Source organism: Bombina bombina, chromosome 1 (assembly GCF_027579735.1).
Source record: "Bombina bombina isolate aBomBom1 chromosome 1, aBomBom1.pri, whole genome shotgun sequence".
NCBI classification, from domain to species: domain Eukaryota; kingdom Metazoa; phylum Chordata; class Amphibia; order Anura; family Bombinatoridae; genus Bombina; species Bombina bombina.
The window spans coordinates 2093088-2112306 of NC_069499.1; the positions used below are offsets into that span (position 1 = coordinate 2093088).

General features: G+C 43.4%; 1 protein-coding gene across 1 annotated transcript in view; it reads left to right on the forward strand.

The window, feature by feature from the left end:
- The first annotated feature begins 5068 nt into the window (after positions 1-5068).
- Positions 5069-19219, forward strand: part of ABCD4 (ATP binding cassette subfamily D member 4) — a 559835-nt gene continuing 545684 nt past the window's right edge. Inside the window, exon 1 of the mRNA XM_053696972.1 lies at positions 5069-5208. Within this exon, the coding sequence (XP_053552947.1) occupies positions 5069-5208 (140 nt within the window). The remainder of the gene's footprint in view (positions 5209-19219) is intronic.

Here is a 19219-nt window from a genome sequence, read left to right on the forward strand (position 1 = left end):
GTGTGTGTTATGTAGCTGTACAGTCTGTAACCTGCTGTGTGTGTGTGTTATGTAGCTGTACAGTCTGTAACCTGCTGTGTGTGTGTGTTATGTAGCTGTACAGTCTGTAACCTGCTGTGTGTGTGTGTTATGTAGCTGTACAGTCTGTAACCTGCTGTGTGTGTGTTATGTAGCTGTACAGTCTGTAACCTGCTGTGTGTGTGTGTTATGTAGCTGTACAGTCTGTAACCTGCTGTGTGTGTGTGTGTTATGTAGCTGTACAGTCTGTAACCTGCTGTGTGTGTGTGTTATGTAGCTGTACAGTCTGTAACCTGCTGTGTGTGTGTTATGTAGCTGTACAGTCTGTAACCTGCTGTGTGTGTGTGTTATGTAGCTGTACAGTCTGTAACCTGCTGTGTGTGTGTGTGTTATGTAGCTGTACAGTCTGTAACCTGCTGTGTGTGTGTTATGTAGCTGTACAGTCTGTAACCTGCTGTGTGTGTGTGTTATGTAGCTGTACAGTCTGTAACCTGCTGTGTGTGTGTTTTGTAGCTGTGCAGTCTGTAACCTGCTGTGTGTGTGTGTTATGTAGCTGTGCAGTCTGTAACCTGCTGTGTGTGTGTGTGTTATGTAGCTGTACTGTCTGTAACCTGCTGTGTGTGTGTGTTATGTAGCTGTACAGTCTGTAACCTGCTGTGTGTGTGTGTTATGTAGCTGTACAGTCTGTAACCTGCTGTGTGTGTGTGTGTTATGTAGCTGTACAGTCTGTAACCTGCTGTGTGTGTGTTATGTAGCTGTACAGTCTGTAACCTGCTGTGTGTGTGTGTTATGTAGCTGTACAGTCTGTAACCTGCTGTGTGTGTGTGTATGTAGCTGTACAGTCTGTAACCTGCTGTGTGTGTGTTATGTAGCTGTACAGTCTGTAACCTGCTGTGTGTGTGTTATGTAGCTGTGCAGTCTGTAACCTGCTGTGTGTGTGTGTGTTATGTAGCTGTGCAGTCTGTAACCTGCTGTGTGTTATGTAGCTGTGCAGTCTGTAACCTGCTGTGTGTGTGTTGTGTAGCTGTGCAGTCTGTAACCTGCTGTGTGTGTGTGTGTGTGTTGTGTAGCTGTGCAGTCTGTAACCTGCTGTGTGTTGTGTTGCTGCGCAGTCTGTAACCTGCTGTGTGTTGTGTAGCTGCGCAGTCTGTATCCTGCTGTGTGTTGTGTAGCTGCGCAGTCTGTACCCTGCTGTGTGTTGTGTAGCTGCGCAGTCTGTACCCTGCTGTGTGTCGTGTAGCTGTACAGTCTGTAACCTGCTGTGTGTGTGTGTTATGTAGCTGTGCAGTCTGTAACCTGCTGTGTGTGTGTGTTATGTAGCTGTACAGTCTGTAACCTGCTGTGTGTGTGTGTGTTATGTAACTGTACAGTCTGTAACCTGCTGTGTGTGTGTGTGTTATGTAGCTGTGCAGTCTGTAACCTGCTGTGTGTGTTATGTAGCTGTGCAGTCTGTAACCTGCTGTGTGTGTGTTATGTAGCTGTACAGTCTGTAACCTGCTGTGTGTGTGTTATGTAGCTGTACAGTCTGTAACCTGCTGTGTGTGTTATGTAGCTGTACAGTCTGTAACCTGCTGTGTGTGTGTTATGTAGCTGTGCAGTCTGTAACCTGCTGTGTGTGTGTTATGTAGCTGTGCAGTCTGTAACCTGCTGTGTGTGTGTTATGTAGCTGTGCAGTCTGTAACCTGCTGTGTGTGTGTGTTATGTAGCTGTGCAGTCTGTAACCTGCTGTGTGTGTGTTGTGTAGCTGTGCAGTCTGTAACCTGCTGTGTGTGTGTTATGTAGCTGTGTAGTCTGTAACCTGCTGTGTGTGTGTGTTATGTAGCTGTACAGTCTGTAACCTGTTGTGTGTGTGTGTGTTATGTAGCTGTGCAGTCTGTAACCTGCCGTGTGTGTGTGTTATGTAGCTGTACAGTCTGTAACCTGCTGTGTGTGTGTGTTATGTAGCTGTACAGTCTGTAACCTGCTGTGTGTGTGTGTTATGTAGCTGTACAGTCTGTAACCTGCTGTGTGTGTGTTATGTAGCTGTACAGTCTGTAACCTGCTGTGTGTGTGTTTTGTAGCTGTGCAGTCTGTAACCTGCTGTGTGTGTGTTTTGTAGCTGTGCAGTCTGTAACCTGCTGTGTGTGTGTTATGTAGCTATACAGTCTGTAACCTACTGTGTGTGTTATGTAGCTATACAGTCTGTAACCTACTGTGTGTGTGTTATGTAGCTGTACAGTCTGTAACCTGCTGTGTGTGTGTTATGTAGCTGTACAGTCTGTAACCTGCTGTGTGTGTGTTATGTAGCTGTACAGTCTGTAACCTGCTGTGTGTGTGTTATGTAGCTGTGCAGTCTGTAACCTGCTGTGTGTGTGTGTTATGTAGCTGTGCAGTCTGTAACCTGCTGTGTGTGTGTGTTATGTAGCTGTACAGTCTGTAACCTGCTGTGTGTGTGTGTTATGTAGCTGTACAGTCTTTAAACTGCTGTGTGTGTGTGTTATGTAGCTGTGCAGTCTGTAACCTGTTGTGTGTGTGTGTTATGTAGCTGTACAGTCTGTAACCTGCTGTGTGTGTTATGTAGCTGTGCAGTCTGTAACCTGCTGTGTGTGTGTTATGTAGCTATGCAGTCTGTAACCTGATGTGTGTGTGTGTGTGTTATGTAGCTGTACAGTCTGTAACCTGCTGTGTGTGTTATGTAGCTGTGCAGTCTGTAACCTGCTGTGTGTATGTGTTATGTAGCTGTGCAGTCTGTAACCTGCTGTGTGTGTGTTATGTAGCTATGCAGTCTGTAACCTGATGTGTGTGTGTGTTATGTAGCTGTGCAGTCTGTAACCTGCTGTGTGTGTGTGTTATGTAGCTGTACAGTCTGTAACCTGCTGTGTGTGTGTGTTATGTAGCTGTACAGTCTGTAACCTGCTGTGTGTGTGTTATGTAGCTGTACAGTCTGTAACCTGCTGTGTGTGTGTGTTATGTAGCTGTACAGTCTGTAACCTGCTGTGTGTGTGTGTTATGTAGCTGTACAGTCTGTAACCTGCTGTGTGTGTGTGTTATGTAGCTGTACAGTCTGTAACCTGCTGTGTGTGTGTGTTATGTAGCTGTACAGTCTGTAACCTGCTGTGTGTGTGTTATGTAGCTGTACAGTCTGTAACCTGCTGTGTGTGTGTTATGTAGCTGTGCAGTCTGTAACCTGCTGTGTGTTATGTAGCTGTGCAGTCTGTAACCTGCTGTGTGTTATGTAGCTGTGCAGTCTGTAACCTGCTGTGTGTGTGTGTTATGTAGCTGTGCAGTCTGTAACCTGCTGTGTGTGTGTGTTATGTAGCTGTGCAGTCTGTAACCTGCTGTGTGTGTGTGTTATGTAGCTGTGCAGTCTGTAACCTGCTGTGTGTGTGTGTTATGTAGCTGTGCAGTCTGTAACCTGCTGTGTGTGTGTGTTATGTAGCTGTACAGTCTGTAACCTGCTGTGTGTGTGTTATGTAACTGTACAGTCTGTAACCTGCTGTGTGTGTTATGTAGCTGTGCAGTCTGTAACCTGCTGTGTGTGTGTTATGTAGCTGTGCAGTCTGTAACCTGCTGTGTGTGTGTTATGTAGCTGTGCAGTCTGTAACCTGCTGTGTGTGTGTTATGTAGCTGTACAGTCTGTAACCTGCTGTGTGTGTGTTATGTAGCTGTACAGTCTGTAACCTGCTGTGTGTGTGTTATGTAGCTGTACAGTCTGTAACCTGCTGTGTGTGTGTGTTATGTAGCTGTACAGTCTGTAACCTGCTGTGTGTGTGTGTTATGTAGCTGTACAGTCTGTAACCTGCTGTGTGTGTGTTATGTAGCTGTACAGTCTGTAACCTGCTGTGTGTGTGTTATGTAACTGTACAGTCTGTAACCTGCTGTGTGTGTGTTATGTAGCTGTGCAGTCTGTAACCTGCTGTGTGTGTGTGTTATGTAGCTGTACAGTCTGTAACCTGCTGTGTGTGTTATGTAGCTGTGCAGTCTGTAACCTGCTGTGTGTGTGTTATGTAGCTGTGCAGTCTGTAACCTGCTGTGTGTGTTATGTAGCTGTACAGTCTGTAACCTGCTGTGTGTGTGTGTTATGTAGCTGTACAGTCTGTAACCTGCTGTGTGTGTGTGTTATGTAGCTGTACAGTCTGTAACCTTCTGTGTGTGTGTTATGTAGCTGTGCAGTCTGTAACCTGCTGTGTGTTGTGTAGCTGCGCAGTCTGTAACCTGCTGTGTGTTGTGTAGCTGCGCAGTCTGTAACCTGCTGTGTGTTGTGTTGCTGCGCAGTCTGTAACCTGCTGTGTGTTGTGTTGCTGCGCAGTCTGTAACCTGCTGTGTGTTGTGTTGCTGCGCAGTCTGTAACCTGCTGTGTGTTTTGTAGCTGCGCAGTCTGTAACCTGCTGTGTGTGTGTGTTATGTAGCTGTGCAGTCTGTAACCTGCTGTGTGTGTGTGTTATGTAGCTGTACAGTCTGTAACCTGCTGTGTGTTATGTAGCTGTACAGTCTGTAACCTGCTGTGTGTTATGTAGCTGTACAGTCTGTAACCTGCTGTGTGTTGTGTTGCTGCGCAGTCTGTAACCTGCTGTGTGTTGTGTTGCTGCGCAGTCTGTAACCTGCTGTGTGTTGTGTAGCTGCGCAGTCTGTAACCTGCTGTGTGTTGTGTTGCTGCGCAGTCTGTAACCTGCTGTGTGTTGTGTTGCTGCGCAGTCTGTAACCTGCTGTGTGTGTGTTGTGTAGCTGTGCAGTCTGTAACCTGCTGTGTGTTGTGTAGCTGCGCAGTCTGTAACCCGCTGTGTGTTGTGTTGCTGCGCAGTCTGTAACCTGCTGTGTGTTGTGTTGCTGCGCAGTCTGTAACCTGCTTTGTGTCGTGTTGCTGCGCAGTCTGTACCCTGCTGTGTGTCGTGTAGCTGCGTAGTCTGTAACCTGCTTTGTGTTGTGTTGCTGCGCAGTCTGTAACCTGCTGTGTGTTGTGTAGCTGCGCAGTCTGTAACCTGCTGTGTGTGTGTTGTGTAGCTGTGCAGTCTGTAACCTGCTGTGTGTTGTGTAGCTGCGCAGTCTGTAACCTGCCTTTTCTCTCACACAGATGCGCAGTATGGATCAGTACGTCAGTAAACTCGCCTATGTAAATTGTCGTGAGGATCTCACCAGACACCTTCACAGATTATACTTCCACAAGCAGGTGTATTACACGCTCGGTGTGCAGCATCCTCACATAGATAACCCGTAAGTCACTTGTCCACCTCTGAGGGTCACTTGTTCTTGGGGAGAGCAGAGCAAAGCTTAAAGGGACATGACACACTAAATACATTTTACTGAGGTTATGACCCGTCTCACTCTAGTTCTAGGTACCGTGGTGTTGAGATATATATTTCACTACAGTGTAACTCTCCTTCAGATGACTGCAATGTAATGGTAGCACCCTTAAAGGGACAGTATAGTCAATATTAAACTTTTATGATTTTTTTTATTTTGTATTGAGGTTGTTAGAAGGTACATCAGAACAACGTTTGCTCAATACAAGTGATATACATGTGATAAATGATACATCAATAGTTGTTACACAATACAACAAGGTACCAAATATAGGTTTACTACACACAGGATTAAGTGTAATGCTAATAAGCCGGTGGAGATGGAACCTCATTTTAGGTAATATAATGGCTAACCCTCTAAGATTGCTAGAGGTCACTTAAGTGGTTAATAGGAGGGGATCTAATGATATAAGTGGTCTCTCATGGACACTTAGCTTATAAATTGTAATAATGTGATATCTCAGTTATCTCAATAGAGAATATTATTGTCATTGTGCCAGGAATCAGACTGAGACAAGAAGTGCAAAATTAATCACACCTATATTAATAGCAAAAATAATAAAAAGTCCACAAGTCAAATAACAAGCCAGGAGTCAAAACTAGAGCTGGTAGTCAGACGAGCCGAGTCAGGAGCCAAAGCGAATAGTCAGACAAGCCGGAATCAGTAACAAGGAAAACCGCAGAGTCAGGAACAAGCCAGGGATCAGGAACCAGGAAGGACGTCAGACAGCCAGGTAATACACAGGAACTCTCACAAACAGGTCTGAGACAACGCAAATGCAAAGCATACTGAACAGAGGCCCTTTAAATAATAAGTGATGACATCACAATTCTGAGACTGCATCCTGTCTCACACGGATGATGCACACCAGTCTGGCCATAAAAGGAAGTGCAGGAAATGAGCAGCATCCCCCACAATGCACCATAGTCAGGAAGAGAGGTGAGTAAAATGGCTGCGAGCAGCACATGGCAAACTAAAGGAAAAAAAACCTGACAATTATATATTTAAATAGTAAAAAATATAAATCATAAGTTAGAAGGATACAGGGATGGCGCTTACTGAGGTTGTTCAGAAATTAACTTATAATTATTTGAGGGATTATTAGCGTGATTTGAGCTCTATTTCTCCAACATAGGTGTGTCCGGTCCACGGCGTCATCCTTACTTGTGGGATATTCTCTTCCCCAACAGGAAATGGCAAAGAGCCCAGCAAAGCTGCTCACATGATCCCTCCTAGGCTCCGCCTACCCCAGTCATTCTCTTTGCCGTTGTACAGGCAACATCTCCACGGAGATGGCTTAGAGTTTTTTAGTGTTTAACTGTAGTTTTTATTATTCAATCAAGAGTTTGTTATTTTGAAATAGTGCTGGTATGTACTATTTACTCAGAAACAGAAAAGAGATGAAGATTTCTGTTTGTATGAGGAAAATGATTTTAGCAACCGTCACTAAAATCCATGGCTGTTCCACACAGGACTGTTGAGAGCAATTAACTTCAGTTGGGGGAACAGTGAGCAGTCTCTTGCTGCTTGAGGTATGACACATTCTAACAAGACGATGTAATGCTGGAAGCTGTCATTTTCCCTATGGGATCCGGTAAGCCATGTTTATTACGATCGTAAATAAGGGCTTCACAAGGGCTTATTAAGACTGTAGACTTTTTCTGGGCTAAATCGATTCATTATTAACACATATTTAGCCTTGAGGAATCATTTTATTTGGGTATTTTGATATAATAATATCGGCAGGCACTGTTTTAGACACCTTATTCTTTAGGGGCTTTCCCAAAGCATAGGCAGAGCCTCATTTTCGCGCCGGTGTTGCGCACTTGTTTTTGAGAGGCATGGCATGCAGTCGCATGTGAGAGGAGCTCTGATACTTAGAAAAGACTTTCTGAAGGCGTCATTTGGTATCGTATTCCCCTTTGGGCTTGGTTGGGTCTCAGCAAAGCAGATACCAGGGACTGTAAAGGGGTTAAAGTTCAAAACGGCTCCGGTTCCGTTATTTTAAGGGTTAAAGCTTCCAAATTTGGTGTGCAATACTTTTAAGGCTTTAAGACACTGTGGTGAAAATTTGGTGAATTTTGAACAATTCCTTCATGTTTTTTCGCAATTGCAGTAATAAAGTGTGTTCAGTTTAAAATTTAAAGTGACAGTAACGGTTTTATTTTAAAACGTTTTTTGTACTTTGTTATCAAGTTTATGCCTGTTTAACATGTCTGAACTACCAGATAGACTGTGTTCTGAATGTGGGGAAGCCAGAATTCCTATTCATTTAAATAAATGTGATTTATGTGACAATGACAATGATGCCCAAGATGATTCCTCAAGTGAGGGGAGTAAGCATGGTACTGCATCATTCCCTCCTTCGTCTACACGAGTCTTGCCCACTCAGGAGGCCCCTAGTACATCTAGCGCGCCAATACTCCTTACTATGCAACAATTAACGGCTGTAATGGATAATTCTGTCAAAAACATTTTAGCCAAAATGAACACTTATCAGCGTAAGCGCGACTGCTCTGTTTTAGATACTGAAGAGCATGACGACGCTGATAATAATGTTTCTGAAGGGCTCCTAACCCAGTCTGATGGGGCCAGGGAGGTTTTGTCTGAGGGAGAAATTACTGATTCAGGGAACATTTCTCAACAAGCTGAACCTGATGTGATTACATTTAAATTTAAGTTGGAACATCTCCGCATTCTGCTTAAGGAGGTATTATCCACTCTGGATGATTGTGACAAGTTGGTCATCCCAGAGAAACTATGTAAAATGGACAAGTTCCTAGAGGTGCCGGGGCTCCCAGAAGCTTTTCCTATACCCAAGCGGGTGGCGGACATTGTTAATAAAGAATGGGAAAGGCCCGGTATTCCTTTCGTCCCTCCCCCCATATTTAAAAAATTGTTTCCTATGGTCGACCCCAGAAAGGACTTATGGCAGACAGTCCCCAAGGTCGAGGGAGCGGTTTCCACTTTAAACAAACGCACCACTATACCCATAGAGGATAGTTGTGCTTTCAAAGATCCTATGGATAAAAAATTAGAAGGTTTGCTTAAAAAGATGTTTGTTCAGCAGGGTTACCTTCTACAACCAATTTCATGCGTTGTCCCTGTCGCTACAGCCGCATGTTTCTGGTTCGATGAGTTGATAAAGGCGGTCGATAGTGATTCTCCTCCTTATGAGGAGATTATGGACAGAATCAATGCTCTCAAATTGGCTAATTCTTTTACCCTAGACGCCACTTTGCAATTGGCTAGGTTAGCGGCTAAGAATTCTGGGTTTGCTATTGTGGCGCGCAGAGCGCTTTGGTTGAAATCTTGGTCGGCTGATGCGTCTTCCAAGAACAAGCTACTTAACATTCCTTTCAAGGGGAAAACGCTGTTTGGCCCTGACTTGAAAGAGATTATCTCTGATATCACTGGGGGTAAGGGCCACGCCCTTCCTCAGGATCGGCCTTTCAAGGCAAAAAATAAACCTAATTTTCGTCCCTTTCGTAGAAACGGACCAGCCCAAAGTGCTACGTCCTCTAAGCAAGAGGGTAATACTTCTCAAGCCAAGCCAGCTTGGAGACCAATGCAAGGCTGGAACAAGGGAAAGCAGGCCAAGAAACCTGCCACTGCTACCAAGACAGCATGAAATGTTGGTCCCCGATCCGGGACCGGATCTGGTGGGGGGCAGACTCTCTCTCTTCGCTCAGGCTTGGGCAAGAGATGTTCTGGATCCTTGGGCGCTAGAAATAGTCTCCCAAGGTTATCTTCTGGAATTCAAGGGGCTTCCCCCAAGGGGGAGGTTCCACAGGTCTCAGTTGTCTTCAGACCACATAAAAAGACAGGCATTCTTACATTGTGTAGAAGACCTGTTAAAAATGGGAGTGATTCATCCTGTTCCATTAAGAGAACAAGGGATGGGGTTCTACTCCAATCTGTTCATAGTTCCCAAAAAAGAGGGAACGTTCAGACCAATCTTAGATCTCAAGATCTTAAACAAGTTTCTCAAGGTTCCATCGTTCAAGATGGAAACCATTCGAACTATTCTTCCTTCCATCCAGGAAGGTCAATTCATGACCACGGTGGATTTAAAGGATGCGTATCTACATATTCCTATCCACAAGGAACATCATCGGTTCCTAAGGTTCGCATTCCTGGACAAGCATTACCAGTTTGTGGCGCTTCCTTTCGGATTAGCCACTGCTCCAAGGATTTTCACAAAGGTACTAGGGTCCCTTCTAGCTGTGCTAAGACCAAGGGGCATTGCTGTAGTACCTTACTTGGACGACATTCTGATTCAAGCGTCGTCCCTTCCTCAAGCAAAGGCTCACACGGACATAGTCCTGGCCTTTCTCAGATCTCACGGATGGAAAGTGAACGTGGAAAAGAGTTCTCTATCTCCGTCAACAAGGGTTCCCTTCTTGGGAACAATAATAGACTCCTTAGAAATGAGGATATTTCTGACAGAGGCCAGAAAAACAAAGCTTCTAGACTCTTGTCGGATACTTCATTCCGTTCCTCTTCCTTCCATAGCTCAGTGCATGGAAGTGATCGGGTTGATGGTAGCGGCAATGGACATAGTTCCTTTTGCGCGCATTCATCTAAGACCATTACAACTGTGCATGCTCAGTCAGTGGAATGGGGATTATACAGACTTGTCTCCGAAGATACAAGTAAATCAGAGGACCAGAGACTCACTCCGTTGGTGGCTGTCCCTGGACAACCTGTCACAAGGGATGACATTCCGCAGACCAGAGTGGGTCATTGTCACGACCGACGCCAGTCTGATGGGCTGGGGCGCGGTCTGGGGATCCCTGAAAGCTCAGGGTCTTTGGTCTCGGGAAGAATCTCTTCTACCGATAAATATTCTGGAACTGAGAGCGATATTCAATGCTCTCAAGGCTTGGCCTCAGCTAGCGAGGGCCAAGTTCATACGGTTTCAATCAGACAACATGACAACTGTTGCGTACATCAACCATCAGGGGGGAACAAGGAGTTCCCTAGCGATGGAAGAAGTGACCAAAATCATTCTATGGGCGGAGTCTCACTCCTGCCACCTGTCCGCTATCCACATCCCAGGAGTGGAAAATTGGGAAGCGGATTTTCTGAGTCGTCAGACATTGCATCCGGGGGAGTGGGAACTCCATCCGGAAATCTTTGCCCAAGTCACTCAGCTGTGGGGCATTCCAGACATGGATCTGATGGCCTCTCGTCAGAACTTCAAAGTTCCTTGCTACGGGTCCAGATCCAGGGATCCCAAGGCGACTCTAGTGGATGCACTAGTAGCACCTTGGACCTTCAAACTAGCTTATGTGTTCCCGCCGTTTCCTCTCATCCCCAGGCTGGTAGCCAGGATCAATCAGGAGAGGGCGTCGGTGATCTTGATAGCTCCTGCGTGGCCACGCAGGACTTGGTATGCAGATCTGGTGAATATGTCATCGGCTCCACCTTGGAAGCTACCTTTGAGACGAGACCTTCTTGTTCAGGGTCCGTTCGAACATCCGAACCTGGTTTCACTCCAGCTGACTGCTTGGAGATTGAACGCTTGATCTTATCGAAGCGAGGGTTCTCAGATTCTGTTATCGATACTCTTGTTCAGGCCAGAAAGCCTGTAACTAGAAAGATTTACCACAAAATTTGGAAAAAATATATCTGTTGGTGTGAATCTAAAGGATTCCCTTGGGACAAGGTTAAGATTCCTAAGATTCTATCCTTCCTTCAATAAGGATTGGAAAAAGGATTATCTGCAAGTTCCCTGAAGGGACAGATTTCTGCCTTGTCTGTGTTACTTCACAAAAAGCTGGCAGCTGTGCCAGATGTTCAAGCCTTTGTTCAGGCTCTGGTTAGAATTAAGCCTGTTTACAAACCTTTGACTCCTCCTTGGAGTCTCAATTTAGTTCTTTCAGTTCTTCAGGGGGTTCCGTTTGAACCCTTACATTCCGTTGATATTAAGTTATTATCTTGGAAAGTTTTGTTTTTAGTTGCAATTTCTTCTGCTAGAAGAGTTTCAGAATTATCTGCTCTGCAGTGTTCTCCTCCTTATCTGGTGTTCCATGCAGATAAGGTGGTTTTACGTACTAAACCTGGGTTTCTTCCAAAAGTTGTTTCTAACAAAAACATTAACCAGGAGATTATCGTACCTTCTCTGTGTCCGAAACCAGTTTCAAAGAAGGAACGTTTGTTGCACAGTTTGGATGTTGTTCGCGCTCTAAAATTCTATTTAGATGCTACAAAGGATTTTAGACAAACATCTTCCTTGTTTGTTGTTTATTCCGGTAAAAGGAGAGGTCAAAAAGCAACTTCTACCTCTCTCTCTTTTTGGATTAAAAGCATCATCAGATTGGCTTACGAGACTGCCGGACGGCAGCCTCCCGAAAGAATCACAGCTCATTCCACTAGGGCTGTGGCTTCCACATGGGCCTTCAAGAACGAGGCTTCTGTTGATCAGATATGTAGGGCAGCGACTTGGTCTTCACTGCACACTTTTACCAAATTTTACAAGTTTGATACTTTTGCTTCTTCTGAGGCTATTTTTGGGAGAAAGGTTTTGCAAACCGTGGTGCCTTCCATTTAGGTGACCTGATTTGCTCCCTCCCTTCATCCGTGTCCTAAAGCTTTGGTATTGGTTCCCACAAGTAAGGATGACGCCGTGGACCGGACACACCTATGTTGGAGAAAACAGAATTTATGTTTACCTGATAAATTACTTTCTCCAACGGTGTGTCCGGTCCACGGCCCGCCCTGGTTTTTTTAATCAGGTCTGATAATTTATTTTCTTTAACTACAGTCACCACGGTACCATATGGTTTCTCCTATGCAAATATTCCTCCTTAACGTCGGTCGAATGACTGGGGTAGGCGGAGCCTAGGAGGGATCATGTGACCAGCTTTGCTGGGCTCTTTGCCATTTCCTGTTGGGGAAGAGAATATCCCACAAGTAAGGATGACGCCGTGGACCGGACACACCGTTGGAGAAAGTAATTTATCAGGTAAACATAAATTCTGTTATTCACGGTCCGGGGTTTAAACCATGATGGCCAGATTAACCCACACCTGTTCGACATAGTGCTCCATTTCTGTCATATAGCTTACTGCTCGAGAGTCCATTCCCAGAGACTTTGGCTGCATCAAGTGTAAGGTCCAAGAAGACAAAAATGGTTAGAGTGGGCGGTACAGACCTCAGAGTTCAAGATGGCTGACAAAGTAGTAAGTACCACAGCCTATTGTTTCTGTCGGCTGATCATTTGGGAGATGGATGAAGCCTGGTGAAAAAATGGCTCATCTCTGTATTTGCCAGCTACCGGGGGTAGTGAGTGCTATCTTCCCGCCTGATGTCACTTCTCATCGGTAAGTGTCGCTGAGGGTAAGGCTCCATCTCCTCCCTGATCTTCTGTGAAACAGGACAAAGTTTGGCTATTTGTGCTGAGGAGGATCGAGTTTGCAGCGATGTATCCTCTACTGTCTCCAACTTAATGGAAGCACTAGCAGGCCGCATGGAATCCGGGGCTTGTCATCAAAACGATCCTGATGGGTTACATTCTGATTAAGATCCTTCGTGGTCGGTGCAGAAATATGTCAGATAATAAGATACTGCTCTTGTTGTAGCTCATGGAAGGGTTGTTGCAGCAGGTTTTGTATAGCCGCAGCTCTACCCAGTCAGATCGGCGGGGTGGGGGGGGGTAGGCTAATGTCTCGTTGTACATTGACCGCCATTGAAGTTCTTGCCATTCTGGTACTTTTTTTGCTCTGAGAGTTGCCGGGCAGCCATGTGTTTTGGGAGCTTTAATGGTTCCACACACCTTCCCTGCAAAGCCCATATTAAATCATAGGCATTCCTGCTTGTGGGATTTCTTTTTAATGACACAATGAGTCCACGCATCATCTTAATTACTAATGGGAATACCTCTCCTGCCCTGCAGGAGGCGGCAAAGAGCACCACATCAAAGCTGTTAAATATCACCTCCCTTCCCTCCCAACCCAGTCATTTTCTTTGCCTACGTTAAGTGCAAGGAGGTGGTAAAGTAGGTGTTAGAAAAGATTCTTCAATCAAGAGTTTGTTTTAAAGTAGTGCAACATTGTGCTGCTTTGTTCTAGAGTGTAGCTGTAGTCCATATCAGTCTCTTCAGTAGAGCAGTGGTGGCTTTAGGGCAATGGCAACTTGTGGGACATAATTCTCACTGCGCCTCCCATATATTTATGCTGCCCTGATCCTAATAGCCTAAGCAAGATGACTCAGGCTTTATCTTTATCCACAGGACTATGTGAGGGAGAGGACCTCTCAATCCTGCTGAGCTGTCCTGCTGTTGGGCAGATTTTAAAGGTAAGTGCTGCTTTTTATTCTGGGTCGGTAAAAAAGATCTGAGGAAGTGGAGCACTTTATTTAATTGGGAAAGAACTCCTATATATAAAAGGAGGGGATTTCAGTGACCGAACGTTATTAGCAGGCTGAGGGTAAGGACTCAGTGGGAGGTGATATTGTGATCACATATATTTGTGCGAGACTCTATAATGCGATAGCCAAATTTGCCCCCAGGTTTGTTAAAGGGTTCAGTTAGCTCCCGGTGGCGTAGTTGTTAAAACAGATAATATGGCGACCGGGAGCTTGATTGTTGTTACGCCCACAATGGGCGGAGCTTAGTGTGGCGCCAGTTTGGGCTGTGCATTCTTCTCTCCAATTCCGATTATGGAAACGGAGGGACTGCTTAGCACAGTATTCAGTGTTTACAGAGAAGTGAGTCCGGACTGCGATACAGCTGCTTTCCGGACCTTTTTGTAACCAAATTGTACACAGTTTTGTAGAAAGAGTCACTGCTAAGCACAATGCTTAATGTTCCCATATAAGTGGGACCGGACAACGCTATAGCTTCGTTCCGGACTTTTTATGATCAGTTTATAAGCAGTGTTTTATGTTAAATCCTTCAGTACACAAAGACATGAAATAAAGTTTGGGTATTAGAAGGGCAGATGGACACCTCAGCAAGGTTTAGCTGAGGCGTAGATAGGTTCTGCAGTAATTGTGTACTATTTTAGTTCCCTTCTGCACACAAAAATAAAAAGTTACATTTTAAAATTTAAAGAGACAGTAACGTTTTTTATGTGTTAAATTTTATTAAAAAATATCTCTCTTTCTCTTGTAAGATGTATCGAGTCCACGGATTCATCCTTTACTTGTGGGATATTCTCCTTCCCTAAAGTGGCAAAGAGAGCACCCACAGCAGAGCTGTCTATATAGCTCCTCCCTTAGCTCCGCCCCCCCAGTCATTCTCTTTGCCGGCTTAACTGCTAGGAAGGGTAAAGTGAGTCTGGTGACAAAATTGTTAGTTTTTTATTTCTCAAGCAAAAGTTTGTTATTTGTGTACTATTTACTCTCTGGCAGAAAAGAGATGAAGATTTCTGCAGGGAGGATGATAATTTTAGCACTTTGTAACTAAAATCCACTGCTGTTCTCACAAGGACTGAAGAGTACAGGAAAACTTCAGTTGGGGGAACAGTTTGCAGGCTAAACTGCTTTTAGGTATGTTCAGTCTAATTTTTTTCTAGACAGACTGAGTTTCCTTCCTAGGGACTCTGATAGACTCGGTAGAAATGAAAATATTTCTGACGGAGGTCAGAAAATCAAAACTCTTAACCACTTGCCGAGCTCTTCATTCCATTCCTCGACCATCAGTGGCTCAGTGTATGGAGGTAATCGGCCTCATGGTAGCAGCAATGGACATAGTTCCTTTTGCCCGTCTACACCTCAGACCACTGCAACTATGCATGCTCAAACAGTGGAATGGAGATTATGCAGATTTATCTCCTCAACTGCATCTGGACCAGAAGACCAGAGACTCACTCCTCTGGTGGTTGTCTCAGGACCACCTGTCTCAGGGAATGTGTTTCCGCAGGCCAGAGTGGCTCATTGTAACGACAGATGCCAGCCTGCTAGGCTGGGGTGCAGTCTGGAACTTCCTGAAAGCACAGGGCTTATGGTCTCGGGAAGAAACTCTCCTCCTGATAAACATTCTAGAACTGAGAGCGATATTCAATGCGCTTTAGGCGTGGCCTCAGCTAGCTGCCGCCAAATTGATCAGATTTCAGTCGGACAACATCACAACTGTAGCTTATCTCAATCATCAAGGAGGAACACAGAGTTCTCTAGCGATGATGGAGATAACCAAAATAATTCGATGGGCGGAGGATCACTCTTGCCATCTCTCAGCAATCCATATCCCAGGGGTAGAGAACTGGGAGGCGGATTTCCTAAGTCATCAGACTTTTCATCCGGGGGAGTGGGAACTCCATCCGGAGGTATTTGCTCAGCTGACTCAGCTATGGGGCACACCAGTACCCCAGGCGGTACTGATAGATGCTCTAGCAGTGCCCTGGTCCTTCAATCTGGCCTATGTATTTCCACCGTTTCCTCTCCTCCCACGTCTGGTTGCCAGAATCATGCAGGAGAGAGCTTCAGTGATTCTGATAGCACCTGCGTGGCCACACAGGACTTGGTATGCAGACCTAGTGGACATGTCATCGTTTCCACCGTGGACTCTGCCAATGAGGCAGGACCTTCTAATCCAAAGTCCATTCACGCATCCAAATCTAATTTCTCTGCGTCTGACTGCTTGGACATTGAACGCCTGATTCTTTCAAAGCGTGGTTTCTCTGAGTCGGTCATTGATACCCTGATTCAAGCTAGAAAGCCTGTCACCAGGAAGATCTATCATAAGATTTGGCACAAATATTTTTATTGATGTGAATCCAAGGGTTACTCATGGAGTAAGATTAGGATTCCTAGAATATTGTCCTTTCTCCAAGAAGGTTTGGAGAAGGGATTATCAGCTAGTTCCTTAAAAGGACAGATTTCTGCATTGTCTATTCTTTTACACAAGCGTCTGGCAGATGTTCCAGACGTTCAAGCGTTTAGTCAGGCTTTAGTCAGAATCAAGACAAAATAGAGAGGAAGAGACCTCACTGAAGACTGCACATATAGCACTCTGAGCCTGGACACATAGTGGAGAGATTAGGAATATTAAAATATAACTTTTATTATGTATATTTAAAATAAACACTCAAATTAAAAACAACCAAAGAATTGGAGGCCTATTCCTTAATCCTCCGTAAGCCTTTGATATGTCTAAAGTACTTAGAAGGAAATTATGTAGGCGGGAAGCTATACGTAGGACCACTATTAAAGAAATTAATAAATGATATAAAGGATTAGTGTTCCACTATCAGACGCAAAATAGTATTAGTGTCTTAGTGTTGATAGGCTTAATCCCAATCCTTTATTATTATTGGAGTTGGGTGTAATGCTAGTTGCACTCAGTAAACACAAAACAAGAAATGTTTGAAAAATGTGTAATATCACTTTATTTGTGTATATGACATCACATTTATGTTGTACTTTGATATTGGGTATTGAGGTTTTCAGGATATTCAGATTACATGTAGCAACTTGTGAATCTATTTATACTGATTATAACATTTGGTTTCAAACAATTGATGTAAGTCTGCTTAGGTCAGGTAGTGCCCACTTTAAATGTATTTGATATCAAAGTATTATTCAGACTTCGTTTGGTAATATAGTCTAGGTAGTGTGTTTTAGCACATAAATGTTCTCAGTATATCATGATGACATATTTTGTCTACATTAGATGGGTCATCTGTATCTAGGTTAATTATAGAGTGCTCACTCTAGTAAGTCAAATACATTTTAATCAGAGTGTATTTGACTTACTAGAGTGAGCACTCTATAATAACCCCATATAATAGGTATCTCCTATAGGAGTATTGTACATATATATTAATGCAGTAACTTTATTGCAACATTAACTACAACAAATAACAAGCTACTATATCAACTCTAGTTACTGGGTATGAGGTATCCTAGTTAGGATTCCTAGGATTTTGTCTTTTCTCCAAGAAGGTTTGGAGAAAGGCTTATGGGCTAGTTCCCTAAAGGGTAAAATCTGGCGGATGTTCCGGATGTACAATCATTTTGTCAGGCCTTGGTCAGGATCAGGCATGTGTTCAAACCAGTTACCCCTCCATGGAGTCTGAATTTAGTTCTTAAACTTCTTCAAGGGGCTCTGTTTGAGCCTATTCATTCCTTAGATATTAATTTGTTATCTTGGAAAGTTTTATTTCTTGTTGCTATTTCCTCTGCTTGTAGAGTGTCAGAGCTCTCGGCATTGCAGTATGAGTCTTCTTACCTTATTTTCCATTCAGATAAGGTAGTTTTATGTACTACATTAGGATTTCTTCCTACGGTTACTTCTGATCGGAAAATTAATCAGGAGATTGTTATTCCTTTCTTGTGTCCTAATCCTTCTTCTCAGAAGGAACGTCTCTGTACAATCTGGACGTGGTCCGTGCTTTAAAGTTTTCTCCTGCAGACGTCAGTCTTTTCTTTGTGGTTTTCTCAGGAAAACGTAAGGGACAGAAGGCTATGGCTACTTCTCTTCTTTTTTTTTTTTTTTTTGAATCATTTTTTATTGAGGGTTTTTCATAATGACAACAAAAAAAAAAAACTATGGCATATACATATTTCAAAACATAGCAACAATTGTCGCAATAACAATATAACAGGCAAAAAATAAAATATATATAATGAATGCCAAAATATATCTGAAAACCTCATTTTGTGTTTTTATATGATAATGTGGGTAGCTATTATTCCAGGCCATAATGCTAAGAAGGCACTGTAGCTACCATATAGACCCATTTTATTCGGAACTAATTTGTACTTGAATGCTTCGTATTGTTAAAGTCACGGTCATAATATCAAGAGCTTCATAAAAAACAAGGGGGAAATTAGGGAATTATCAGCGGGTAAGCACTGCTTATACAAATGATTTTTCTATATAACAATATTATAGCATACTTAAATTATTTGATGGAAATAATAATAGCAATATAAATAGCTATGGTCAACTACAGTGGGGAGGCGGAAGACCATAAGAATGTTAATGAACAGGGACACTTATTTATCGTTGTATAACGTGTGGCGTGTAAGACTGCGCTATACGAGGGTTAAATGTAATTTGTAATGGGTATCAAGAAAGGGTAGGAATATCTCTAGCCTAGTTAAGATGAGACCCATGTATCATTATTGGAGCATTTATGTAGTATCTCCCCTCAGGGATATTGTCACCACTGGACAGGGACGGTTAGGGGATAGTGGATATGACCCACTCGCAGATAAAGAGCGGGAGAGGATGAGGGGAGATACAGTTTGCAAAGAAATGTCATGGGAGCTAGCGGCTCCATAGAGAAGAAGCCCGGGAATATTTAGAATAGATAAAAAGTAAAAATACATTGGGAGTAATAAACAGCATGTAAATATGGGTTATAACGCAGTCATTTGCTGATAGAATAATATCAAAGATAATATGGGGGGCAAATAATCTAAAATTATAGGAATATTTACAAACAAAATAGTTATCACTCTTAGCCTGTCATGAGTTTAAAGTTCAATATTATAACTTGGTTTGTGTAGTAAAAGATCTCAAACACATAGTCAAGAATGTACCACTGACAAAATAGCTGCTTAATATGTAAAACAAAGGATGGGTGTGAATTACTAATATTAACTAGGTGTTTTATGCTTCCCATAAGATATATTTATAACAGTATCTCATGAACTAAAGGGTTAGTTAAGACAAACCTAAAAGCATATGCAATTACAACTTAAGGTATAATATGAGAATAGGTCCATACCCTGGTAATTAACTCACTGTTACATTCAGAAATCACTGTAATATTATCACTGTAAACTAGCAGCAGGAGTGACACAAAACACTCAGTGAGATGGTATTAAATACTATACATATATAATATGAGAATAGGTATATACCCTGGTAATTAACTCACTGTTACATTCAGAAATCACTGTAATATTATCACTGTAAACTAGCAGCAGGAGCGACACAAAACAGTGAGATGGTATTAAATACTAT